At 54.1% G+C, this 27,081-nt stretch overlaps 2 protein-coding genes across 4 annotated transcripts in view; both read left to right on the forward strand.

Annotated features, from left to right (window-relative positions):
* The window catches only part of KDM3B (lysine demethylase 3B), a 67,518-nt gene extending 60,507 nt beyond the window's left edge, over positions 1 to 7,011 (forward strand). For both annotated transcript variants that reach the window (XM_012748977.3, XM_020282383.2), the window contains 4 exons: positions 768 to 907; positions 1,153 to 1,329; positions 2,174 to 2,308; positions 5,681 to 7,011. In XM_012748977.3, the coding sequence (XP_012604431.1) occupies positions 768 to 907; positions 1,153 to 1,329; positions 2,174 to 2,308; positions 5,681 to 5,761 (533 nt within the window). In that variant the 3' untranslated portion in view covers positions 5,762 to 7,011. The remainder of the gene's footprint in view (positions 1 to 767; positions 908 to 1,152; positions 1,330 to 2,173; positions 2,309 to 5,680) is intronic.
* Positions 7,012 to 8,843: 1,832 nt separating this feature from the next.
* REEP2 (receptor accessory protein 2) lies at positions 8,844 to 15,045 on the forward strand. Of its 2 annotated transcripts, none has more exons than XM_012748987.2 (8): positions 8,844 to 9,034; positions 10,867 to 10,939; positions 11,167 to 11,243; positions 12,669 to 12,789; positions 12,983 to 13,096; positions 13,427 to 13,574; positions 13,668 to 13,795; positions 13,874 to 15,045. In XM_012748987.2, exons 1-8 carry the CDS (start codon positions 9,003 to 9,005, stop codon positions 13,940 to 13,942), a joined length of 762 nt encoding a protein of 253 aa, XP_012604441.1. In that variant the 5' UTR covers positions 8,844 to 9,002; the 3' UTR covers positions 13,943 to 15,045. The 2 variants fall into 2 exon arrangements, with proteins under 2 accessions (XP_012604441.1, XP_012604442.1); XM_012748988.2 differs by having other exon boundaries at positions 13,433 to 13,574.
* The last annotated feature ends 12,036 nt before the right edge of the window (positions 15,046 to 27,081 follow it).

Consider the following 27,081-nt stretch of genomic DNA (forward strand, 5'->3'; position numbering starts at 1 on the left):
GAGTTTGCAGCATCACAAGGAGGAATGAAGAAGAAAGGGAAAACTGGTCCAACTTGGCCTATCTATCAGCCAGGTCAGCTGTGGGGTGACAGATGATGAAGCACAGAAGTAAAGTGTAAAAGTAATATTTTGCTGTATTTGTACTCACTGCCATCTCAGTGTTAAAATTAATATGTATTCATTATGGAAGTTTCAGAAAAAAGAAATTTTTAAAAAAGAAAATAAGTAACTCAAAATCTCAAAATTCAGGGATAACCTTGGTAATAATATTAAATATATTTTCTGTTATACTTTTCCTTTTGATGCTGCATACCTGTGGACCCCTCCATTATATTGTATTTTAGGGGATTATAATAGACAAGCATTAAGAAGCCAACTCTCTTAACTTACCAGAGAAGCTTTGTGGACTTAAATCCTAAAGTTTGAAGAGGTCTTGAGAAAATAAGTAGTCTCCATCTACTTTCAGCAGGAAATAACCTGCAAGTTAAACATAAGATATGACTACACAGTTTGAGTAAAAAATTTGTTTTAAAGGAAAACTATACCTCCAAAATTGCCGAATCTCCATTAAGGAAAGTTTAGTGTTGCTCTTTCTGTGTGTAGGGACCTTAGACCCAATATGAATTTTGACTCTTTGATTCTACATTATATTACTCCAGAGAGATGGAGATAAATGGAGACTATATCTGTTTGAATTGGACATTTTGCTTTACTCAGAAGTACTGAAATGGCTGACTACATTTAAAGTGTCATTCTGGTCTTTTCAGAGGTGCTCAAAACAATTGATGAGGGAGATGCTGATGAGGTGACAAAGCAGAGGATTCATGATGGAAAAGAGAAGCCAGGTGCTTTATGGCACATCTATGCAGCCAAGGACGCAGAGAAGATCCGGGAACTACTCCGGAAGGTATGCACCTGGTGAGGGTCTGGAGGCCAAGACAGCCTGCCTAGGGTTTCTCATGTGGAGTACCTTGTCATTAAAGACCTGTTGGCCATGTAGAAAAGCCCAGAAGGCCTGAATCCACACCTAGAGGATGTAGAATAGAATAAGGCAGAAACTTCGGCCCATCAGGGATATTGCTGCAGTAAGTTGGATTTATGCTGTTAATAATTTTTTGATTTTTCATCTTTGGATTTTGATGGTGGCTTCAGGTTGGAGAAGAGCAAGGCCAAGAGAATCCCCCTGATCATGACCCAATTCATGACCAAAGTTGGTACCTGGACCAGACCCTCCGTAAGCGACTCTATGAGGAGTATGGCGTGCAAGGATGGGCCATTGTGCAGTTCCTAGGCGATGCCGTCTTCATACCTGCTGGAGCCCCCCACCAGGTGGGTGCCCACTACAGGGCTGGGCTTAGCTCCATGGGCTTCCTTATTTCTGCTTTTCTTGCTAATCTGGCAAGATATATAAATGATTGGATTATATTGATTACTCTTAAACTGCAACTCATTTTTGGCTTCCTAATTTTCTTCCTTGTAATTCTAATGCTCATTTTAAAATTTTTAAACAATGTAGACTATTAAAGTGACAAGTCCCAGCTCAGCTACCTGTACCATACCACACTCATCTTAACAATCTCATTATTCCACCTTGCCAATCTAGTTTCCTACCTACTTATTAAAAATTTGATGTATATCTTTCCAGACCATTTTCTGTGCAAATATTTATGTTTTTTGTATTGTTTTAGGAGGTTTTTTGTTTTTGGAGGGTTATTTGAAACAAGGTCTCGCGCTGTCACCCAGGCTGGAATGAAATGTCATCATCATAGCTCACTGTAACCTCAAACTTCCGGGCTCAAACAATCCCCCTGCCTCAGCCTCCAGGGTAATTGGGACTACAAGTGCACCCCACCATGCCTGGATAATTTTTCTAATTTTTTTAGAGATGGGGTCTCGCCATGTTCCCAGGCTGGTCCTGACCTCCTGGCCTTAAGTGATACCCCCGCCTTGGCCTTCCAAAGTGCTGGGATTATAGGTATGCACTACCATGCCCAGCCAAATACTAACGTTTTTATTTATAAATTTGCACTTAAAGTTTTTCTGTGTTATTATAAAAATGGAATACTAGAAGTATTTCTTAAGTGTTTTTTTTTTAACTATATTATGGACATTTTCCATGTGTTATTGAATCTTTATCATCTGATGTTTCCCTTCTATACTTTTTGCCTCCCAGGTTCACAATCTGTACAGTTGCATAAAAGTAGCAGAAGACTTTGTATCTCCAGAACATGTAAAGCACTGTTTCCGCCTGACTCAGGAATTCAGGCATCTCTCTAACACTCATACAAATCATGAGGATAAACTGCAGGTAAATAACTCCTCCTTCATGCCCCTCTATTCTTCTTTTTGCATACTCATATGCAAACATAGAAAGCACTCTCTCCTTTCTGAGGATATTTTCTGGAGGTTCTAACTGAAAAAGAGAAATGACTCAGGAAACTTTGTCAGGGGATATGGAGTCCCTTTCAGGAGTCATTTAACCAGTCCTTTTCAGATTGGTTTAGATAATACTCATCGTTTAACCTAACCATTTCCAGTGTGACAGTCCTCTGTTTCTCCATCCTTGGGATATACAGTATTTTTCGTGTTAGTAACTGACCCCCCTGGGCAGGTGGGAGAGCTCTTTGACATTGTGTTCTGGGCGTGTTTCAGAGAAGAGAGATTGCCCTGAAGCTGCTTCTCATAGCAAATTTCTATACGGACTCAATTTCTTAGAGCTCTATTAGGGATTGTAGTCCATTACCCTAAGAACTATATTCACAGAACTGAGGATTGTTTTCCCCTTGAAGAGCAGAGTTGGACATCAGATTAGGTTTCCTCTGCTCTTGAAATGGATTGGAATTTTAAGGGCAGAATTTCATTATTAATACGTTGCAGCACTTTAGTCGAATTAAAAAGAACAAAGAATAAGGAAGCAAGATTGTCCAGGCAGAACTTCAGCAATTTAAGTGCACACAGCTTTTCACTGTGGCCTCTTTTCCTTTGGCATGCCTGTGGCTCAGGTGTATCTGTGGTTGGTGATCCATCAGGGTGAAGAGGCTTTTCTTAATTGCTGGCAGATTCTATCATCTACTAGTACATGTCACCTTACCCATAAGACCTTTCCCGACCACCCTATTTAGAATAACAACATCAACTTTAGCATTCTATCATCTATCATCTAAGTCTGATCTGCTTTTTCTTTTTCAAAATTAAGGAACATTTCAACCGTAAGTTTTTTTGTTTTTGAGACAGAGTCTCTCTGTTGCCCGGGCTAGAGTGCCGTGGTGTCAGCCTAACTCACAGCAACCTTAAACTCCCTGGCTCAAGTGATCCTTCTGCCTCAGCCTCCTGAGTATCGGAGACTACAGGCACGCGCCACTATGCCTGGCTCATTTCTTCCATATATTTTTAGTTGGCCAATTAATTTCTTTCTTTTTTTTTTTTTTTTTTTTTTTTTGAGACAGAGTCTCACTTTTGTTGCCCAGGCTAGAGTGAGTGCCATGGTATCAGCCTAGCTCACAGCAACCTCAATCTCCTGGGCTCAGGCAATCCTCCTGCCTCCGCCTCCCAAGTAGCTGGGACTACAGGCATGCACCACCATGCCCGGCTAATTTTTTCTATATATATATTAGTTGGCCAGTTAATTTCTTTCTATTTATAGTAGAGACGGGGTCTCGCTCAGGCTCAGGCTGGTTTCGAACTCCTTACCTCGAGCAATCCGCCCGCCTCGGCCTCCCAGAGTGCTAGGATAACAGGCGTGAGCCACCGCGCCCAGCCTCTTTCTATTTTTATTAGAGACAGGGTCTCGCTCTTGCTCAGGCTGGTTTAGAACTCCGGACCTTGAGCGATCCTCCTACCTCAGCCTCCCAGAGTGCTAGGATTATAGGCATGAGCCACGGCACCCGGCCTCAACCATAAGTTCTTTTTTTTTTTTTTTTTTTTTGAGACAGTCTCGCTTTGTTGCCCAGGCTAGAGTGAGTGCCATGGCGTCAGCCTAGCTCACAGCAACCTCAAACTCCTGGGCTCAAGCAATCCTGCTGCCTCAGCCTCCCGAGTAGCTGGGACTATAGGCATGCGCCACCATGCCCGGCTAATTTTTTCTATATATATTAGTTGGCCAATCAATTTCTTTTCTATATTTTAGTAGAGATGGGGTCTCGCTCTTGCTCAGGGTGGTTTCGAACTCCTGACCTCAAGTGATCCGCCTGCCTCGGCCTCCCAGAGTGCTCGGATTACAGGCGTGAGCCACCGCGCCCGGCCACCATAAGTTCTTATACAAAGAATAATTACATTGGTATTATAGATATAATATAAATATTCAGATATACATAGTTCAGACTTCAGCTCCTTCAGATCTCTACTAGTACATGTCACCTTACCCATAAGACCTTTCCCGGCCACCCTATTTAGAATAACAACATCAACTCCTGCAACAGGACTCCCAAACACCTTTCACTGCTTTATTTTTTCTATAGTATTTTTCATCTGAAATACTATTTATTTTATCTATTTGTTACTACTCCTACTAGAATATAAGCTATTTAAGCTCTGTAAAGGGAGGTATTTTACTATTTCATTCACTGATTTTACCTAGCACAATGTTGGACACACACAGGAGGTACTCATAAATATTTGTTGAAGTAGTGCCAAAAAATGAATAGAGAATATCATAATGATGACTTGTGTGCCCATCACTCACCTTAAGAAATATACATACATGGGACATGCCAGTAATCCTAGCACTTTGGGAGGCCGAGGCAGGAAGATCACTTGAGGGCAGGAGTTCAAGACCAATTTAAGCAAGGCCAAGACCCCTGTCTCTACAGAAAAATAGAAAAACTAGCCGAGCATGGTGGTGCACACCTGTAGTCCCAGGTACTTGGGAGGCTGAGGCAGGAGGATCGCTTGATCCCAGGAGTTTGAGGTTGCAGTGAGCTATGGTGATACCACCATATTCTAGCCCAGGCAACAGAACAAGACCCCGTCTCCAGAAACAAGCAAACAAACAAAATATACAGACACACACAACATATACAGCAACTACATTGTTGAAGTCCCCACGTACCCTTCCCTTTCCTGTTTCCCTATTTTCCTTCCCCAGAAATAACTACAGTTTTCATGTCAGCCCTTTTTAAAATCTATCTTCAGCCTATTCACTTTATTTTAATAAGTCTCTTCACTATTTCAATAACTTTTATTGTATCATCCAACTACACACATAATGTTTGTTCTTTTTAGACAAATTAGAAAATACATACAAGTGCAAAAGGAAAAAAATCCTGTAATCCTGCCTTCACTGTTGTTTGAGTGTATCATTATTAGCTGTAGGACCTTAGGCAAAGTTCTTTACCATAGAACCTTGGTTTTCCTCATTTTCTTATCTGTGAAATGGGGATAATGATAGAATTCACCTCATAGGCTTATGGCAAGGATTAAATGAAAGTCCACATAGAGAGCTTAGATAGAGCGCACATAGATGATGGTGATTACATAGCCTTTCAAATGATTTTATCATTCTTTTTTGAATGCAGACCTCTGTGACTTGTAAATCATCTTGGTGATTTATGTGGGAAGCACACAGTCATTGCTGGGGGTTTCCTCAACCAGCAGTCTTATAGTCAAGGTAGAACATGTATTTGCATTTGCAGAATACAGCGTGGGGCTGCCATGAACTGACTGTGCTGATCACTCTCTCCAGGTGAAGAACATCATCTACCATGCAGTGAAAGATGCTGTTGGCACCCTCAAGGCTCATGAATCCAAACTGGCAAGGTCTTAGGCACGGAGAAATTCCGAACTCCCCTGTGCAGCTGGCCTTTCACTCACAACACTTACAGGGAACGGCAGGGATCTCTGCCGGAGCAGAGGTCCTTCCTGGAGCCAGTGTGGTCAGTATTACAAACTCTCCAGCCACTCTCTTCTATGCTGCCTCAACACCGAAGGTGACACAGGAACGTTGCACTGTTCACACACACAGTTTCAGACTCCAAGCCGAGGGTGCCACATCCCTATCCTGTGGCCTTTTGGGAATCCGAATTGCCTGAACATCGCCAGGCTTTCCAGCACATTCTCCTGGTTTGAGATTTTGTGGAAACCAGGAATGTGGGCACACCTTTCTTTTCTTTTCCTCTTGTGCCTAGCTAAGTGGGAATGTGTTTGAAGGTGGAGGGAATCACATAACTGGTACAGGTAGAGGTAACTGCTTAAACATGCCTGGTGGGAGCCTAACAGCGTCTCTGCACATGACCTCTGATGGGCCCATCCCAGGAGACGGGGTGAAGCCATTCCCCACACTCTCTCCCATGGACACTGGAGTCTTATAGGACCCAGGGAGAACCCACTGCTTTTCCCAGGAGGCTCCAGGATTAGGAAATGTGTGTATTTAGTGAAAAATAGGTTTGTAGTGAAATAGTTACTATTTCATGAAAGTAGATATTTTTAGAATTTTTGAAATACCACAGTTGTTTTCCTGGATTATGAGGAAAGGCACATTACATTTAGTCTTCCTTTCGATAAAACTCTTTGAAGAAATATGATTTTTAGAAATCAGCTGCCCATTATAGCACAAAATCAGCCAAAGCAGAATTTAAAAGAATTGGCTTTTTAGAATTCTTTAGTTTCTCCCCCTCCCATCTCAGTCTTATCTTGAGGGAACAGTCATCTGAGAAAGACTCTGTCGCATCTGAGCTGTGGTGTGTTCGCTGCGTGCACACGCTGGTGACTCCAGGAACCATGTTCACCCAGTACCAGCGCTCCCTGGGGACTCCTCTCATGTTTCCAAGTGGGAAGGACAGTTTGATTTCCAACATGAGGTGTTTTTTGTTTTTTGTCCAGAAATATTTTCAGCAAAACTTTCCAACTCAGTGGAGTTTTAAGAATTTATTTGAAAATGATGGAATTCATTGGCCCATGAGTGCATTGGGAAATGTATCTCTTTCCGGCTGTACTGTAGTGCCCTGCAGGCTTGTTTATATGTTCACAGTTACTTTTTTTTTTAAATAAAAGTCATTTACTGTAGAATACTTTTAATTTCACTTTCTGTATTTTAATTTTGTTGAAGGGCTGATTGGGATTTCCATGTTCTTATTAAAAATCTAACAAATCTGTTTGGAGTGGACTAAATTCTTACTGTGCCAACCCTTCTAAAATCAATGTCAAATTGAGGGCTAGGTTGCAGGTGGGGGATTCATTTCCAGGTCTTCATTACTGTGCTGCACCCAATTACTATTCTTTGCTTCCTGAACTTGTGCCCAGTTGGGAGATAGGAAAGTACCAGGGTGAGGTCAGTATGATTTAGGGACTTGGGGATAAGAAGAAGGGGCCACATAAATTAGAGGGTGGCAGGAGAGAGTGATTTCTTCATAGTTTATGCTCTGCGAATGGAGTAGGAGAGGTGGAGTCCTACCTTTCTGGGGCAGAGTCTTGGGAGAAAGAGCCATGGTGTGTGGCCTGAGCAGGGTTTTAGGCAGTCGTTGGTGGGATTCCTCAAAGCAGGAGGTCTGGCTGCCCACATATGAAACATGTGGTCCGAGATCCACGTTGGAGATGGTGGGAGATGGCCCAGATGGGGTTTATTTTTGTTTATCAAGCAGCCATTAAAGTTTCTTGAGGGGTGAGAACAGACTGCATTCCAATTAGAAGAGGCCTTTTGGAGAGGAAGTTGTAAAGAATAGCAAGAGGGGTCATCGGAGGCTGCTTCTCTGGAACCTTTTGGAAAACGTCTTCCAAAGTGAGCCTGGAAATATAATTACTAGGTTGGAAATAGACCATTGTGTGGTTGAAGGATATTGAGTTTGAATAAGACCATAACTCTTTGAAATACAGAGCTCTGAATGTGTCCTTTCAGCCTAGATGAGCACAGGTTGATGCTATGGTCACCAAAAGGATTACACCTCAACATAAAGGGCAGAGGAATTCAGAAGCTTTAAAATGGGACAGGAAAGGAGAGCAGTGGTGTGGGGGGGTACTGGAGCTTGGTTGCTTTGGTGAAAATCAGGAGGCAGGCTAGCCTACATTCTGGATATAAATGTTTTCGGAATTAGGACATCCACTGCCACCAGCGTTTGTTGATGGGGGTGGAATTGTAGCCCCTGGGCCCATGTCTGACCTGAGTCCTAGCCCCTCTGAAAAGAAGGTCTGATGCCTTGGGAGAGTATCCACCTTGAGAGCACCAAGCTCTATTCCCCTGTAAAGCTTAGAAACTGACAACATAAAAAGGCAGATCATATGGCCAGAGGAGGTCCTCTTTCAACTGGGGGTGATTGGAGATTGTCAAGGAGTGAGGTGAACAGGTGCAGCCCTACCTTTGACTTGAGCTCAGGTGGATGGATGTCTTTACAAGGCCTGTGATGGGGCAGAAGAGCTTGCTAGTCAGCAGTTGAAGGATGTAGCCTGTTTAGGTAGACTTCTTGGGTTTGTATTTTAGCAGCATGACTTAGTGGTTTTGTGACCCTCAACAAATTACTGAAACTTCCTAAGCTTCCCATTTCCTTATTTTCAAAATGAGGGTAATTATAACCTCTGCCTTACAGGATGGTCAAGAGGATTCACTGAAATAATGCGTGTGAACCTCTTAGCACAGGGCCTGGCACACAATAGGCACTCAAGAAATCACAGCTATTATTCCTCCTGGGATATTTAAGCCTTTCAGCATGATGCGGGCAGCGCAGGAGGTGGGCTGGAGCTGTTTTCAGGACCTCAGCCCAGGTACTGAAACCCAAGGAAGGCAAAAACGCGATCAGAGGAAGGCAGGACACTGCGAGTTGGAGGCGCATGCCCGGCCACAGCAGGTGCCAGGGGTGGGGGCGCGCCGCCGCGGCCTCCCCTTTAAGAGCCGCCGCCGCCCACGGCCCGCCGCTGCGGCAGGGACCTCCCCTTTAACGGCGGCGGTTCGGCGCTCCGCTGCCCCCGCGGCGGCTGCTGCTGCTGCTCCTGCGGCTCCTGCTGCCGCTGCCGCTCAGCCCCGGGCAGCTGCATCCTCGGGCCGGGCCGGTCCCCGCCCCGCGCTGCGGCGGCCCGCCATGGTGTCCTGGATCATCTCCCGCCTGGTGGTGTGAGTGCGGCGGGGCGGCGGGCGCGCCCGGCGGGCGATGCGGGCTGGTGCCGGGGGTCCGGGCGTGCGGGAGCCGGCGTGGACCGCTCGGGTTCACACGGCAGGGTCACCTAAAGGCAGCACCGCGTCCCCAGAGACATGGAGATGCGGGACCCAGGACAAGAGGGGGAATCCTAGGGGAGCATGGCAGGCCTGGCTTCGCAGGGACCTCACCGCGTTATTTTTAAAAACCGCCTTTATTTTTTATTTCCCTGTTCGTGCGCCCATCCTAGGGGCTGAGGGCCCATCCTAGGGGCTGAGGGCCCATCCTAGGGGCTGAGGGGACGGCTTGATTTATGAGGGGAGGCAGGCACGTCCCCTCCCCCACCTGGCAGGTCTGGGCCCTCCACTCCCGGGGGCGGGGCGGGGTGGGGGGAGAGGGGCAATAGAAAAGAGCACGGAGCACGCAGGGCCGTGGCCAGCACCCCGGGCCTCCCCAAAGGGCCCGGGCCCTCCTGACCCTCCCACTAACTGTCAAGAGATGGGGATGAGGACACATGCCCTTAAGGCCCCCCAGGGAGGCGGTCCGGGTATCAAAGCTGAGGTGCTTGGAGGACAAAGTGTGGGAGGTAACCGGGAGAGGAGGATGTGTGCGCTCAGCCTGGGACTGTGAAAGCCACTGGGGGCAGGACGTTCGGTGGCCTTCATCCCAGGCTGCCAGCCACACCGTGGAGCTCTGTCCCTGGCCCCTCCCTAGGCTCTAGGAGGGAACATACCCCTCCACCCACCCCCACCCCTGCCCTCTACCCCCACCCAGACTTTGTCCTTGAGGATTCTGCCCTGCACTCAGTCAGCACCCAGGGCCAGGTTGGAAGTATCCTGCCTTGTCAGGCGGGCTGTGGGAACAGGCAGCCTCAGCACAATTGTCAAGGGGCTGGGCCTGACTCCTGCCCTAGCTCGAGACCCTGCCCCTCAGCCTCTACTGCGGAGGCTGACACCCCACAGCCCCGCCCTGCTGCCTTCTTCCCCTTCAATGCCGTCACATGCTTGTGTCCTGGTTTCATCTAGACGCACTGGAGTCCTCCCTTTCTCTCCTCCCATCCCACCCCAGAGGGAATCTAGGGCCCTCACACTTCCACGTGGCCTTCAGGGTGGCTGCTTCTCTCCTGCTCGGCACATTCCCTAAAGGACACTGGTCCTCTTCCCTTCCTCCCTCCCTGTCTGTGCTCTGTGACGGGAGCACCAGCCAGGACCCTGCCCTGAGCCTGGGCCTGGGGTGTTTACGTGGAGAAATAAATCTGTTGCCCTTCCCAGGACCTCCTGCCCCTGTGCCCTCTGTCCCCAGGTCCCCAGGGCCACAGTAGTGCCTCTGACTGCCAGGTAGAATGCCCTGTGAGGTGGTGTCGAGTTCCCTTGCAAGAGAGGCCCCTACCCAGCCCGGCTCTGAGACAGGGAGGTGGCAGGGCAGATGCATGAGAATGGGCATGAGGTCGAGAAGGAAGACACCCCTGGCAGTGACAAGACCCCCTACTCCCCATGACTCCCCAGGGATCATAGCCCAAGGGACCACACTGGCCCTTCTGGCCTCTGGGTCTCTCTTGCCTCAGGGACTAGAGAAAAACTGAACAATGGAGGGGGGAGGGGCATCACCCTAGCTGGCTGGGCCTGACGTGTGTCACCTGAATCTTGACTGCTTTGACATTCGCCCTGACCTGAGTCCATCAGTCCAGCTGACATGGCACTCGGGAATTCTGTCCCTTTTCCCCTTACTTACCCAGGGGCTGATGCGGAGCTGGGAGGGAGAGGCCACTGCCCGTGGCGGGTGGGCCCAGTAACCCTGCCTGCCCCCTTAGGCTCATCTTCGGCACCCTGTACCCAGCCTACTCTTCCTACAAGGCCGTGAAGACAAAAAACGTGAAGGAATATGTGAGTGGACGACCCTTCCCCCTCTCCCCAGCCTACACGGCAGAGATCCGGGAGGACAGTGGGTCACATTCCTTTGTACCAACGCCATCAGCCACTAACAAGACTCAGCAAAGGAGGGTCCTGGGTGTCCCATCCCGCGGCATGATCGGCAGGCAAGGTTGGGGGTCCTGCGTGTTCCTGGCCCGTCCGCCCCAGGCCCCAGCCAACACAGCCCTCTGTGCCCTCAGGTGAAATGGATGATGTACTGGATCGTCTTTGCCTTCTTCACCACGGCCGAGACGCTCACGGACATAGTGCTCTCCTGGTGAGGTCCAGAACCCCCCGCAGCCCAGCGCCCGGGGCCCCTGCCTGTCCCTGTCCAGCCAGCCAAACAAACAAGAGATGTCACCCGGGGTGCAGTCCCCTGCGCCCAGCGGCCCTGGTCAGCAGAATGTGAAAGGACCTGGCCCGGCATCTCTTTCTGGTGCCAGCCAAAGCCCCACGATAGAATTCAGGAAACCTGCCTCTGCCACGCTGCCTGCGACGTTGCGCAGGTCACAGCTCTCTAGGCTTCGGTTTCCCTGTTTTTAAAATAGGCACGGGACTGAATCCTATAAACCTGGACGCTTGCATTTCCAAGGCATTTCCCAGGCACTCTGAGAACAGGGAGTGTGTCTCAGTCGTGTGCACGTTCACGGCAGGAGCTCAGAAACGTTTCCTGAACGAGCAGATGCCTCTTAGAAGTGAAGACTAACAGACGCTGACCACGTTGGCCTTTGAGAGAACAGAGTTTTGCCGAGGGCAGAGGACAAGCGTTCCTTGCATTTGTAGACAGGGCCCTCGTGTTGGAGAAAAACAGTTTCAGTGGGGGAAAGAGATGGGTTAGAAAGGGAGGGCAGGCCAGGCACGGTGGCTCACGCCTGTAATCCTAGCACTCTGGGAGGCCAAGGCAGGTGGATTGCTCGAGGTCAGGAGTTCGAAACCAGCCTGAGCAACAGCGAGACCCCCGTCTCTACCATAAATGGAAAGAAATTAATTGGCCAACTAAAAATATACACAAAAAATTAGCTGGGCATGGTGGCGCATGCCTGTAGTCCCAGCTACTCGGGAGGCTGAGGCAGGTGGATCGCTTGAGCCCAGGAGTTTGAGGTTGCTGTGAGCTAGGCTGACGCCACAGCACTCACTCTAGCCTGGGCAACAAAGTGAGACTCTGTCTCAAAAAAAACCCCAAAAAACACACACAAAAAAACAGAAGGGAGGGCAGTGAGTACTGATGCGTCTTGACACAGCGTAGGAAAGAGCTTTGATGAGGCGTATGAGCACACAGAAGGAGCCATGGGGAATGGAGAGCAGTCCTTAGTGGTCCTTAAGCCAGGGGTAGGGGGATTGGGGGAGTATGTCGAGGCAGGGAGGGAGGGAGGGACCCAGAGCACAGCTGGAAGAGACCCTCCTCCTCACGGGAGGGGGCAGGAAGGGAAGGGGTGACGACCCAGGCGTGGCCTTCGAGGTCAGGGAGGTCACCTTGGCGTCGACCCCAGGGCAGAGGCACGGAGGGCTTCTCTGGCAGTGAGAGGCAGGCGGGGAGAGCCGCCCCATCTGGAGTCCATTGCAATTAGAAACAACCAGCCCCGTGAGACCTGTGGAGACCCAAGCGTCCTGCGGGGGAGGGACTGCCTTCCCGTGTGGGGCCGGCGCTAAGCCCGGTGCACCTCCTGCCCTCTACTCTGTGCTCACCTCTGTCCCCCAACAGGTTCCCCTTCTACTTTGAGCTCAAGATCGCCTTCGTAATCTGGCTGCTGTCCCCTTACACCAAGGGCTCCAGCGTGCTCTACCGCAAGTTCGTGCACCCAACGCTGTCCAACAAGGAGAAGGTTTGCACCCATTCTCAGCTTACAGCCCAGCCCGCCCCAGCCCAGGCAGCCCAGCGCTGTGGGTGCCCAGAGCCTGCAGTGACCTGGCAGGGCCATGGCCTCCTGGAGCAGGCAGGGCCTTTGCCCGGGTGTGCACAAGAGCAGGGCAAGCAACCCCCTCTGACCCCTTCCTCCCTCTCCTCCGACCCCTCAGGAGATAGACGAGTACATCACGCAGGCCCGGGACAAGAGCTACGAGACCATGATGCGAGTGGGCAAGAGGGGCCTCAACCTGGCCGCCAATGCCGCAGTCACAGCTGCAGCCAAGGTGAGATGGGGACAGGCCCAGACTCCTAGGACCCCCACCTTGTTCATCTTGTGCCCCTGGCCAGGCCCCTTGGTGCCCACCTTGTGCCTGGGGCTGTGGAGGCTTTGGGGCTCCCGTCCTGGCTGGCCCCCTCTCCAGCTGAGTCACTTCCACCGTCTGGCTGCAGTTTCCTCACCTGCCCAGCACGGCCCCAGCCTTTCCGTGCTGTGTGGGACTGGGGGAGGGCAGTGTGGGCGAAGCACTGAGCCCCGGGCTGCTGCCAGCGCCAGAGTGACCTCGATCTCCACCCCGCCCCTTCCCCCGCTCTCCGGTGCGTGGTGGTGACCCCAGGGCCAGGGGGTGCTGTCAGAGAAGCTCCGGAGCTTCAGCATGCAGGACCTGACCCTGATCCGGGATGAGGACGCGCTGCCCCTCCAGGGTCCTGACAGCCGCCTCCGACCCAGCCCCGGCGGCCTTCTGGACACCATCGAGGACTTGGGTACTGGCAGGGCCCCGGGTGGGGGCAGGGGGCCCCCAGGGCAAGGAGGCCGGCTAGGAAAGACCCCTGGTTTCCTCTTCTCCCTGCAACCAGATGACCCTGCGCTGAGTTTAAGATCTAGCACGAGCCAGGCAGAAGCCCGGACAGAGGCCTCTGAGGATGACATGGGAGACAAGGCTCCCAAGCGGGCCAAATCCATCAAAAAAATGCCCAAAGCTGAGGTGAGAGGGCGGGTGGAGCCTGGGGAGATGGGGGGGGTGCGGTGCCAGGCTGAGCCCTGTCTCCCCCCCCCACCACAGCCACTGACTTCCAAAACACTGAAGACCCGGCCCAAGAAAAAGACGCCTGTCGGGGGCGACTCAGCCTGAGGTCCTGCAGCCAACGGCTGCAGAGCAAGGAGGACGCCTCAGGGAGGGCTCGGCCCCAGCCCCCGCTCCACACTGTGCCACTAGCCCAGGGGTCTCGGGCCCCTGCGGCCCCCTCAGCCATCTCCGGTGCCTGCCCAGTGGCCGCTTCTGTGGAAGGGGCTTGGAAAAGAGGAGGGGGGCCCAGCTATGGGGGTTGAGGGTAGAGGCTGGACCGGGGCTGGACACTGAGCTGCCTGAGGAGGTGGGGGCTGCTCAGCCTGCACCGCTGCTCTCCCTGCTCCAGCCCTGCCCCGCCCGCCCAGTGCCTTGCTGAAGACCATGGCCACCCCCTTCTCTGAGGTCCTAACGTGCCCCGCCCCGCTCTTGGTGGTGAGGGGCAGTCACAGCCCAGGTGGACCGAGGACGGGCCTGAAGGCACCTGGAGAAAGGGAGCAAACGGGGCAGGGACCGCCAGGCCGCAGCTGCGGATAGAGGCGGAGCATCAATGTGTGCTCAGTGGCCGGGGTGGCCACGCGGGAGCTGCAGCAGGGGCCCTTTTCCTAGGCATTGGGTAGGGCTGTGTGCTACATGTCCCCACGGGGGGAGGTGGGGGCTCCAGGGTGTGTGTGTGTGAATGAGTGTGTGTGCCTCTCTTCCTGGGTCAGGGCTGGGGAAGTTCGGGTAAAGGACTCTCCCTGCAGCAGGCCTCTCCTCCCACCCTTAGCCCCACACCCAGCTGGCCCTGAATGGGCTCTGAGGGGCCTCTCATCTCCTCCTCCGCCCTCGGTCCCTTTTATGTCACCCCGTTCCCACCCTGGCCCTGGCTGGCCGCCTCCATGCCTCAGGGCCCACTATACAGGCCCCTGCAGAGCTGTCTCCTCTTCCCTGGGCCCGTGCTCCCTGGCCCCAGGGTCCCCTTCCTGTGCTGAGCAGGCTGAGCCCTGTGTGAGCCCAGCCTCGTCCCACACCCTGGCCCAGCTTCTGCCGTGGCATCCATCAGGGCCAAGGGGGACGTGTGAAGAAGACAGAAGTGGGGGAACTGGGGGGCTCCCAGCTCCTTGGAGGGAGGCTGCCCGCTGGACCTTTGGCACTGGATGAGCCAATAAACCACACTCTGGCACCTCATCTGTTTTGGCCTCTGTGCTTTGTTCTTGCCCCACCCAGCCGGTCACAGGCGGGAAGGACCTCAAGTGAGAAGCAGGGCCCAGCTATGGGGTAGTAGCTCTGATCCCCAGGGGAGAGATGGGCTTGGGTTCCTTCAGTCTGGGAAAATGGTTTCGAGGGGCCTAAGAGGGGCCAGGACTTAAGGCCCAGGGGCCCCGACTCCCAAGAATTGTCCCTCAGGATGCCATCCCAAACCCCAGGGGACCTTCTGGCCCACAGAAAGTGCCAGGTGTATATTCTGCGGACAAAGACCCCAGGGGAGAGAGGATGGGCTGTGGGACTGCCGTGCAGGGCTCAGGGATTGGTTGGCGGCCACAGTGCCTAGAAAAGCCAAAAATGCTGGTGGCAGGCGGGGTTCAACCAGAGACTCTGAAAGGGTTGAGGACAGAGGCAGAGAGATGGGAAAGCCAAGACGGGCTGGGAAGGAACCAGCCCGTGCATCCTGGGGACAGGGAACCAAGGGCTGGGGCCAGAGAGGCACAGCAGTGTGGCAGTGGGGAAGCACAGCGCCAAGGCCTGAGCCGCTGGGCAAGGTTAGAGGAGAGGTGGAGGGAGGACAGCGGTCTGAGCCTGGGGCTGTGCAGCTAAAGCTACCAGGGCCAAGGAGCACAAGTGGCTGGGAGGGAACAGAGGGCAGAAGAGCAGGGGGCAGCACAGGAGGAGAGATTGACAGAGGAAGAGAACAGAGAGGGAGGGGGAGAGGGAGCAGAGAAATAGCAGCTCAGCCTCATGGAAGGAAAGTAGAGGAAGCAGAGCATGGGGTGGGTAGTAGGGTGAGTAGGAACTAGACCCAGGCTCTGGACCCCTGCACAAAGCTTTCCTCTTCCTTCCCTGGCGTCACGGCATATCCACCTGCCACACAAGCCAAGCTAGTTAGCCAAGAACCTCCTGGACTGAGGTGATAGTGAGGGTAGGATGTGACGTGTCCCTTCTGTCTCTCCTAGAATCCTCCACTCGACCAGCCCTCTGAAGGTCATTCCTTTCACCATCAGCCTCTGAGCAATTTGGCCACTGAATTCTTAAGTTACCAGGGTAGATAGAATTCAGTGGCCAGACTCATTCTAGAAAGATCCCCAGGCTGGGCATGGTGGTTCACATCTGTAATCCTAGCACTCTCGGAGGCCGAGGATTGCTTGAGGTCAGTAGTTCAAGACCAGCCTCAGCAAGAGTGAGACCCCATCTCTACTAAAAATCGAAAGAAATTAGCTGAGCAACTAAAACAAAAAACAAAAAATTAGCCGGGCGTGGTGGTCCATGCCTACAGTCCCAACTACTAGGGAGGCTGAGACAGTAGCATTGCTTGAGCCCAGGAGTTTGAGACTGAAGTGAGTTATGATGATGCCAGGGCACTCTAGCCCAGGGAAACAGAGTGAGACTCTGTCTCAAAAAAAGAAAGATCCCCAGAGAGTAAGATGCTGCAGTCCCAGGCTAACAGCTACCATATGGCCAGGGAGCCAGGCGAGGCACTCTGCAACCTGAATCTCATTGCCGCGTACCACTCACAACACACGCTTGCTCATACTCAGGTACCTGCTCGCACCCACAGTGACTGGTGGCTAAGGAGGGCACTGCTGGTTCTACAATGCCAGGCTCTCCATGGACGACATCTGTGCTTCCTTATACCGACAGGGACATGCTCAGATTTCCACACTCATTGGTCTGTTGCCATGGAAACATTCAGGTTTCTAGAACTCTGGGCACAGGGCCTGCCCCCCATGGTGCAGAGAAGGACAGGAGAGATGAAGGGTGATAAAAGGAATGGGTGGAAGGGCTCCTGGGAAGAGGCTGGCTGGTGGGACATGTCTGGGCTTGGTGACCCCTTGCTGTCTCCTTGTTCCCCTCATTCCACCTCCCTCTCCCCTCTGCCTCCGCACATCTCTCCCGGCCAGGGGGCTGGAAAGAGATGTGAGCTATGAGGAGGGTGCTAGGTCACTGCCTGCGTCCTCAGGGGGCTTTGAGAGGTATTAGCTTTGGGTTGGGGCCTGGGGCTGCGATCTAGCGCTGTGTGTCATGCTCAGGCCTCCTTGGGAACACGGGGCAGTCCCCCAGGCCTGAGGTCCCTGGCTATAGTGGCCTCAGGGCTCGAGCTACTTGAGCTCTTTCTCCTCCCCTTCTTGTCAGTGCCTCATACCCAGAGAACCTGCTTTAAATGGGATTTCCAGGCCGTGACGTCAGAGGAAAGCAAGCCACAGTCCTTCCAGCCTGCGCCGGCCCTCCCTTGATGGGCAGGGCTCAGCCCAGCTTTGCTCAGCCTGGAAGGAGGCAGGGCGGGCGGAGGAGGGAGGGGCCTTGGGGGCTGCCCGGGGCCATGGTCCCCAGATCTGTGGCATCCAGGATGATAGGGAGAGGCTGCTTCCAGACCAAAAGCCCCTGCTGGCTCCCCCACTACCTTAAATTTCATCCAGTACGTGATCATCTCCCTCCCAAATGGCCCAGTTCTTCCCTCTCTGAGCTGCATCAGGTCTGTCTGGAGGAGGAGGGCGCCCCAAGTCCTTCAAGCCAGGCAGCGGCCTCCGTGCGGTCCGCCGGAGCGCGCGTTCCCCAGCGAGGCGGAGGCGGCCGGGCGGGAGCGAGCCTGCAACCTGGACAAGGCCCACGAGGTGGCGCAGCTGCCTCCCAGTGCGCACTCCCCGCCAGCCGGACGGCCTCGCGCGGCCCATCTGCTCCAGGTGCGGCGAGCAGAGCGCCTTATGCTCGGGTCCCTGAGCTGAGGTTCACGAAGAAAGCACCCTCGCGTGTGGACAGGACAGCGCGGACGCTCCAGCAGTCTCGTCCTAAGCCCGGCTCGTGCGCACGCCCCGCCCCTCCCACAGCAGGGGGTCAGACCCAGAAGGCGCCCCCCTGGGTGAGGATCGGGCACCCTGCCGAGCAGGGAGGTTGCCAGGCTGGCCCGAGGAGGGCCCTGCCCCTGCCGCCGCCCAAGGGAACCCGACCTGGGAGACAGGCTGCTGGAGCTGATTTCAGGGTCAGGAGGGGAGCATGGGGTAGGGAACTGGGGAGGAGGAGGCTGCGTCTAGGGAGGGAAGCTCCCACAGCTACAGTATTGCGTGGACATGGTCTCCCTGATGGCCTCAGTGGCAGTCCCAGGCCTGCTCCAGTGTCCCTGCCGCCTGCCCCTTCCCTTATTTTCATCTAGGGTACCGTGGTTGAAAGGGAACCCCAAACTCTGAAACCCCAGTGTTCTTGCAGGGGCAGAGGGTGGTGCTCCTCAATGACCCACCTTTCCCCGACCTCTTTCCCAAGCTGACCCCACCAGCCCTGCCTCCCCCATGAACTGCCCTCTTCTTTTGTCCCAGCCAGATGAGTGATCAATAAATAATGCTGCTTGAAATATTGATGGTGAGTTTTATACCAGCATCCCTTAGCTGTGCCTGTCCTGTGCCTGACAGGGAAATGCATGGGCCCCAGACAGCAGTTTCATGTCTCTTTGCCTTCCTATCTCTGCCAGAATCGTGATTCAGTTCCATCAACTAAGAAGAGGAAAGGTCCCTCAGAGATCAACTTAGCCAGCCCCCCAGGAAGGATGGAATAATCTAAACCAAGACGCGACTGAGATCCCATTTCCTCAGCTCCAGGTGCACCCTGGGCCTGTCAGGCAGGTCCAGCTTTCTGCGTGCCAGCTCAGAACGAGACTGCAGCCCCCTCGCCTCCACCTGGACGGTTTGCAGCCTGAGCAAAGACTCGCAAGCTCCCAGACTTCTCGGGCCCAGATCACTCTCATCTGGTTCTGTTCTCCTGGAAGAAGGGGAGGAGGGGGAAGGAGGAGGAGGTGGAGAGTAAGAGGCAGTGGAAGCTCTTTAGCCCTCTGGAGCCCAACTCAGCCAGTTCCAGCTCCCTGCCTTGCAGAAACTATGCCCACTCCAATCTCTGCATGAGCAATTCCCTCTGCCCAAAGCACCCTTGTTCTCCCGCTTTGTCAGGTCAGCTCCTGCATGTGCTTCCAGTCTTGGCTCAGGCACCCCCAAGCTATCAGAAGCCCCCTCCTCCAGGCCTCTGCCACACTTGTCCCTCCCCCAACGGCACACATCGCCCTGTTGGATCACGGCCTCTTTCCAGGTCTATTTTCCCGCCAGACTGAAGGTCGGCATAGGCCTGGGTCCAGCTGGTTCACCACTGTTTGCCTGGAACACAGTAGCACTTGACACACGTCTGTGGGATGTTTGAACAATGCCCCTGCAGCACCCCCTTCCACTCCTGAGACCACCGCAACCTTCACACCTCAGTGTCTTCCTGCGGGGTGTCTGCCTGCGCCTGAGGACGGGGTCTGAGCTGAACAGGAGCTGCCCAGATCAGCTGCCCTGGGCGGGCCCTGCTTGCCCCAGCTTGTGCCCACGCTCCTGCTCGCTCCCTCTGCTTTTCCCTCTCTCACACAGATGGGAGTCAGCTTTCCAGCCACATTCAGTTCTCACTTTAATTCAAATGCTAAATTGGGAAGAAGAGCAGCTTCACACTCCCAATTTAGCCTGGGAGAGAAAAAGTGAGACAGCCTGGATGTTGCCAGGGAGAGGAGAAAGAGAAAGTTGGGTCTGGGGTTGGAGGGTGGTGGCAGACCCAGAGCCCAAGAGAAGACAAAGAAACCACCACCACCGGCTCCTAAAAATAGCCCACCCAGAGCTGTGCCCCCAGGGTGATCTCTTTTCTATACAGGGCAGCCATTCCAGGCTCAGTCTGGGGTGGGGGCGTGATGGGGTGGGGTAGCAGAGTAGTCTCTGTCTATTAAAACTTTCCAGAGAGGAAACTGCCACTGCTCCGGTCTCTGGTAGCAGGAGACCATGAGGTTCTTCCTAAATCTGACTTTAACCCTCCTTGCAGTGGCCGCAGGTAACTCCCTCGGGGTGAGGATTAGAAGACTGAGCCCGCTAACGCTTGCACACCAATGTTCACAGCATTATCCTCAATAGCCAAGAAGTGGGAACCCACTCTTTGTCCATCAACAGATGAATGGCTGAACAAAATGTGATAGATATGTACAAAGGGAATACTATTCAGCCTCAAAAAAAGAATAAAAGTCTGACCCGTGCTACAACATGAAGGAACCTTGAAGACTTTATGCTAAGTGAAATAATTCAGACACAAAAGGACAAATATTGTATGGTTGTACTTATATGAGATACCTAGGGTAGTCAAATTCATAGAGGAAGGAACCAAAATAGAGGTTAGCAGGGTTTGGGGGGAGGCAGGAACAGGGAATTAGCATTTAATAGGTACAGAGTTTCTGCTTGGAGTGATTAAAGAGTTCTGAAAATGGATAGCGGCGATAGCTGTACAACAGTGTGAATATACTTAATGCCACCGAATTGTACACTTAAAAATGGTTAAAATAAGGCCGGGCATGGTGGCTCATGCCTGAAATCCTAGCACTCTGGGAGGCTGAGGCCGGCGGATTGCTCGAGGTTAGGAGTTCGAAACCAGCCTGAGGAGACCCCGTCTCTACTAAAAATAGAAAGAAATTAATTGACCAACTAAAAATACATATATACAAAAAAATTAGCCGGGCATGGTGGCACATGCCTGTAGTCCCAGCTGCTCAGGAGGCTGAGGCAGGAGGATTGCTTGAGCCCAAGAGTTTGAGGTTGCTGTGAGCTAGGCTGACGCCATGGCACTCACTCTAGCCTGGGCAACAAAGCAAGACTCTGTTTCAAAAAAATTTTTTTTTTTTTTGAGACAGAGTCTCACTTTGTTGCCCAGGCTAGAGTGAGTGCCGTGGTGTCAGCCTGGCTCACAGCAACCTCAATCTCCGGGGCTCAGCGATCCTCCTGCCTCAGCCTCCCGAGTAGCTGGGACTACAGGCATGCGCCACCATGCCCGGCTAATTTTTTTGTATATATGTATTTTTAGTTGGTCAATTAATTTATTTCTATTTTTGGTAGAGACGGGGTCTCCTCAAGCTGGTTTCGAACTCCTGACCTTGAGCAATCCGCCCACCTCGGCCTCCCAAAGTGCTAGGATTACAGGCGTGAGCCACCACGCCCGGCCTCAAAAAAACTTTAAAAATAGGTTAAAATAGTAAATTTTATGTATATTTTGCCATAATAAAAATAAATATTATTCTTAAAAACTCTTGAGTCCAGTGCCAGCTTCAAGATGCTGACACGGGTGCAGAGGCCTTTCACGGGGGTATTGGCCCAAGTGCAGAGGGCTGACGTGGGGGTGTCGGCCATGTGCAGAGGGTTGGGGGGGCCAACTGTCAGTCCATGTGCAGAGGGCTCACGTGGGGCATGTAGGGGCTGTGCACAGAGGGCTCAGATGTGGGTTCATGTGGGGTGTGGGGCCGTGCACAGAGGGCTCACGTGGGGGTGTGGGGCCGTATGCAGAGGGCTCACGTGGGGCGTGTAAGGGCCGTGCGCAGAGGGTTCACATGGGTGTGTGGTGCTGTGTGCAGAGGGTTCACGTGGGTGTGTGGTGCTGTGTGCAGAGGGTTCACGTGGGTGTGTGGTGCCGTGTGCAGAGGGCCCACGTGGGGGATTTGGGCCCGTGCGCAGATGGCTCACATGGGTGTGTGGTGCCGTGTGCAGAGGGCCCACATGGGGGGTTTGGGCCCGTGTGCAGAGGGCTCACGTGGGGCGTGTGGGGCCGTGCGCAGAGGGTTCACATGGGTGTGTGGTACCGTGTGCAGAGGGCCCACGTGGGGGGTTTGGGCCCGTGTGCAGAGGGCTCACGTGGGGCGTGTGGGGCCGTGTGCAGAGGGCTCACGTGGCAGGCGTGGAGCCGTGCGCAGAAGGCCCACGTGGGTGTGTGAGGCCCATGTGCAGAGGGCTCACGTGGAGTGTGTGGGGCCGTGTGCAGAGGGCTCACGTGGGGCGTGTGGGGCCGTGTGCAGAGGGCTCACGTGGCAGGCGTGGAGCCGTGCGCAGAAGGCCCACGTGGGTGTGTGAGGCCCATGTGCAGAGGGCTCACGTGGAGTGTGTGGGGCCGTGTGCAGAGGGCTCACGTGGAGTGTGTGGGGCCGTGTGCAGAGGGCTCACGTGGCAGGCGTGGAGCCGTGCGCAGAGGGCCCACGTGGGGGTGCGGGGCCGTGCACAGAGGGCTCAGGTGGGGGGGTTTGGGCCCGTGTGCAGAGGGCTCACGTGGGGCTATGGGGCCACGTGCAGAGGGCTCATGTGGGGAGTGTTGGGCCACGTGCAGAGGGCTCACGTGGGGCATGTCGGGCCGTGTGCAGAGGGCTCACGTGGGCGTGTTGGGCCACGTGCAGAGGGCTCATGTGGGGAGTGTTGGGCCACGTGCAGAGGGCTCACGTGGGGCATGTCGGGCCGTGTGCAGAGGGCTCACGTGGGCGTGTTGGGCCACGTGCAGAGGGCTCACGTGGGGGGTTTGGGCCCGTGCGCAGAGGGCTCACGTGGGGCTATGGGGCCACGTGCAGAGGGCTCACGTGGGGAGTGTTGGGCCACGTGCAGAGGGCTCACGTGGGGCATGTCGGGCCGTGTGCAGAGAGGGCTCACGTGGGCGTGTTGGGCCACGTGCAGAGGGCTCACGTGGGGGGTTTGGGCCCGTGCGCAGAGGGCTCACGTGGGGGTGTTGGGCCACGTGCAGAAGGCTCACATGGGGGGTTTGGGCCCGTGCCCAGAGGGCTCAGGTCGGGGGTTTGGGCCCATGTGCAGAGGGCTCACGTGGGAGGTGTCAGGCCGTGCGCAGAGGGTTCATGTGAGACCTGTCAGGCCGTGTGTTGGGCAGTGCACAGAGGCCTCACGTGGGGCGTGTCGGGCCGTGTGCAGAGGGCTCACGTTGGGGGTGTCTGCCCGCTTGCAGAGAACGAGAAGCAGAGAGACAGTGAACATTTAGTAAGGTAGATAATGGGAAAAAGACACTCATCCACCATGGTGGCCCTGTCTGCGACTGGCCCAAAGGGAACCTGGGTCCTCCAAGTTCCAAAGACCCCTCCCTTTGTCTGCTGATGGGAACAGGAGTGCTGCCTCTGCCCAGAGTAAAGCAAAGACCCTTCTGGGGATGCTCCCAGGGCCAGGGGCTGACTCTCCCTCCCTCTCCTCTCTGCCTGTGATCATCTGGATGGAAGCTCTTCCTCCTGGGGCTGTGTGCCTGCCTCTTGTTCGCTCACTCACTTTGACTTTGCCCTAAAACAGGGTTTCACATGGAGGAAGTCAAAAGGAGGATGGTTGGAGGAGGAAAACAGAAAGGGCCCTTCCATCCAGCCTCCACAGGCAACCACTGTTCCTCACTGCCACTGTACCGAGGGTATGGGCGCTCCGTTGGGGTGTGCTGCCTGTCAGCAAATGTGGGTGTCAATTCTTCCTGCTGTCTTCTGTCTCTCACTGGGAGGCCCCTGAGGGAGCCCATGTGATCGCTGGTGCTGATGCATACAGACCCAGCCTCTGTCCCGGACCACCGCCTGGCTGCCCCCCACCCCCACCCCCACCCCCACCCCCAGCCTCCTGAAATTATTTTTGAAATGACCAGTCGGCTTTCTGACTGCCTGGGAAGCACTTCAGTGGGTGGGAGCTGGACTGGGGGCTCCCACAGCCACTGTGCTTCCCCCATGAGACCACACGTCACACGGCTGCAAGTGCTTTACCGTCCATCTCCCCCACTAGGCTGTGAGCTGCAAAAGAGGGGGACCCTCCTTGCTTCTCTTTGTATCTCTAATGCCTAGAGCAGAGATGATGTTTGATAAATAATTGCTGAGTGACTGAGTTGAAATAATCTGTTCACATATCTGACTCCCCTACCTGACTTGGCTAAAGAACCCCTGCAGAGGGAAAGCTTTGTCTGATTCATTCTGGGACTCCCCCCGAACAGTTCTTGGTATGAGCTGGTGTTCCCCCAGAGGGGGTTTGGAAGCCAGACTGTTTGAAGGGGAGTCCTGGCTCCACCACTAACCAGCTCTGTGACCTTGTGCCAATCGCTTGCCCTCTCTGAGCATGTTTCCTCATCCATGAAATAGGGGTGAGAATGGGCCCCACCTCGCAAGGCACCGTGAGGACAAATGCCTGTCAAGTGTTTAGCACAGAGCCTGTCACATAGTAAATGTGTGTCGGGGGTGAGGGCGGGGGTGGAGAATGTATCCAGAGATTAAGGAGAATCAGAGGAAACAAGCACCATGGATCTCATCATTACTGTTTTTCATGCATCCCAGTGTTTGTCAGAGTGGGGGTTGGGGAAGAGGCCAGTGCCAGAGTGGGGTAACCCCAGGGGGTGCCTGCCCTCCCCCTCCCGCCAGGTCTGCAGAGTCCAAGCTCACCCACCAAGAAGCTGAGCAGCCCCGCGCTGGGTGGCGGTGAGGGGCCAGAAATAACCGCGTTGCTATTCCTGCCTTTCTGGGCTGGGTGGAAACGCTGCCTTTCTAATCTAAAGGCTGCTCTCCACTTCCTGCACATCAGTGGGCTCTTATGTAATGTTCCCCTCCCTCTCCTGCCCAACGAGCTTCCAGAGATTTCTGCAGCCGGCTGGCTTTGCTGCACACTCAGATGGGGGTGGGGGGAGCAAAGAAGCCAGAGGACAATCAGGCTGGATTGTCCTCTGAGCCTAGGGTCCTGCCAGCATCGGGCAGAGGGACGACAGCCTCCTTCTGCACCTGCAGGGCACCCTGGGGCAGAGACGGCCCAGACAGCCCTGCCTAAGGGTTCATCTCCCTCCACCCACCCCTCTTCCCTTTCCAGGGCCCCTCGAGGACAGACCGTGCCACCTCCCCAGCGATTGTGCCTCAGTGTCTTCCATTTCAGGCCTAGCCTAACTCTGTCTGGCACATCACTCCTCAGGCAGACCCCCAAGGACAGCAGCCCAGATCCCAACTCTCCTATGCAGAACCCCCCACCGGGGCCAAATCCCCTATGGTCTCTCCCTGCCGCCCTGGACCCATCTGGGTGTGCCAGGCACCCTCTTCAGACCCCGTGTGCCGCAGGCCGCAGCATCACTCGCACGGCCCTTCTCCGCCTAGGACTCCAGGCCGTCCTCTGGCCCCTGCAACTGCAGTAAATGAGATGGCTTCACACTTCACCCTCTGGCACGATTGTCTTGTCGCTGCCATCTCCCACCTTTCCCCACGTCTCCCCCTGTTGCCCGCCCTCTCAGTGCACCTTCTGTCCCTCCCCACGCCTGGCTTCTTCAGGCTTCTTCTCACGCCGCAAGGCCCCAAGGGGGTGGGAGCAGAGCTGCCCCCGACCCATGCAAGGCCAATGCCTCCATGTTTCCGGTGGAGCCCATCAGTCCTCGGAAAGTGTGACGGGCACCCCAGACAGAACCCAACAGAGAGTCACTTCCTGAGCCCCGGGCCGGCCACAGCCGTGGCAAACCACAGCCTGAGCATGTGGGTGCTGACGTAGTCCAGGCTGGGGAGGAGGAAGCGGCAATGGAAAAAGGGGCTTGTTTTCCTCTGAGAGCTGCAGCCTGCTCGGCCCCGGGTTGGGTGTCAGAGATGTGATGGTTCCACTGGCCTTCTCCTGGAGCCTTAGCTGCCTTGGGCAGGCTCAGCTCTCTCTCGTGTCTGCCTCCTGCTCTCCCACTTGCGGAGGTCTGGGAGTGCCAGGTCATCCCTAAGCGCATCTTGAGGGCCAGCAGGCTCCCAGGCCAGCATGTAGGGGTGGCTCAGAGCCTTCCTTACCTCCAACCTGGTCTCCTGTACGCCCCAGGCCAGTCGTTTCATCTGGGTTGTTGGTCACAAACGGGGTGTTCATTGGCCAGGCGCAGTGGCTCACACCTGTAACCCTAGCACTCTGGGAGGCCAAGGCAGGAGGATCACTTGAGCTCAGGAGTTTAAGACCAATCTGAGCAAGAGCGAGACAGAGTCTCTACCAAAAATAGAAAGAAATTAGCTGCACAACTAAAAATACATAGAAAAAATTAGCCAGGCGTGATGGCGCATGCCTGTAGTCCCAGCTACTCAGGAGGCTGAGGCAGAAGGATTGCTTGAGCCAAGAGTTTGAGGCTGCTGTGAGCTAGACTGACACCACAGCACTCTAGTCAAGGCAACAGAGTGAGACTCTGCCTCGAAAAGAAGAGAAAAGAACAACAAAAACAAAAGCCCCCAAAATAAATGGGGTGTCCATAAGCCCACACTGAGATTTGGCTCCTTGGGAGGGACCAATTCTTTTCACCATGTCTTCTCCCCTTCCTGCCCCCCACCGCCAAGGCACAGCAAACAGAAGTGTGCCATTGGCCAAAGGACAGGTCAGAGGGGAGTGGGGATGACCCGATGCCCGCAGCCCTGCTGCTGTCTGATCAGTGGCATAACCCCATCTGGGGAGGTGACTTTCAGGCCTCTCTGTGATGGCTACCGTCTGGGCAGCATGCAGGGGCTTTGAGCTTAGCTCCTCTCACTGCTCCTGGGTGGAAGCTGCCTTCCAGCGGCTTACCCCACCGAGGCTGGGCAGGGTTGAGAAGGCTACAATGCTCCTCTGCATGGGCTCTGAGGACAGAACAAGGGAGAGTGACAGCGGAAGGGTACAGTTTAGCTCTAAACATTCTTACTACCACACCTTAGCCCGAGGCCCTAAATTGACCAAGGCCAGGACTCTTTCCCTCCTGAGGCCTTTGCCAGGCTGCCCTTCAGCCTGGGATGCTCTCCCCACCACACTCCTCTAGGCAGACTTAGTTTCCTGTCCGCTTTCTTTTTTATCTCTGCATAAATGTCACCTCCTCCAAGATGCCTTCACCTTCCTAGTACGTAAGCTACACTCACCATAATCTGAAGTTATCCTCTCTTTTTGCGTAACTGTTTATTCCTGTCCATCCCACTGAGTGGTATTTTCCACAAGAGCAAACCCTCACTGTGGAATCCCTACGAATTAGCACTTGCACCTCATATAAGCAGAGGCCAATAAACCTTTTTTAAAAGATGAGTGCTTTATTTAACCTTCCCTTCTACTTCCCAATAGCACCTCTCTCCACTCTAGCTCACTCCCAGACTTTCCAGCCTCATCTCCCCCAGACAGGAGCGCATGGGTGCTGTGCCCACCGCACCCCAACCTTGGCCTCAAACAGCTTCTCACTTCCTCACCACAGCAGGGTCCTTCTCATGTTCTTTCTCCTCCAAAATCTCTTCATTG

The sequence above is a fragment of the Microcebus murinus genome, chromosome 21 (genome assembly GCF_040939455.1).
Source record: "Microcebus murinus isolate Inina chromosome 21, M.murinus_Inina_mat1.0, whole genome shotgun sequence".
In the NCBI taxonomy this organism is placed as follows: Eukaryota; Metazoa; Chordata; class Mammalia; order Primates; family Cheirogaleidae; genus Microcebus; species Microcebus murinus.

What these genes read in the sequence shown, in the direction of transcription:
- REEP2 (XM_012748987.2), top strand. Translation starts at nt 9,003, where the DNA reads ATGGTGTCCTGGATCATCTCCCGCCTGGTGGT. An exon ending in ATCATCTCCCGCCTGGTGGT is followed by an intron (nt 9,035 to 10,866) that starts GTGAGTGCGGCG and finishes CTGCCCCCTTAG; the next exon opens with GCTCATCTTCGGCACCCTGT. An exon ending in CAGTCACAGCTGCAGCCAAG is followed by an intron (nt 13,097 to 13,426) that starts GTGAGATGGGGA and finishes TGGTGACCCCAG; the next exon opens with GGCCAGGGGGTGCTGTCAGA.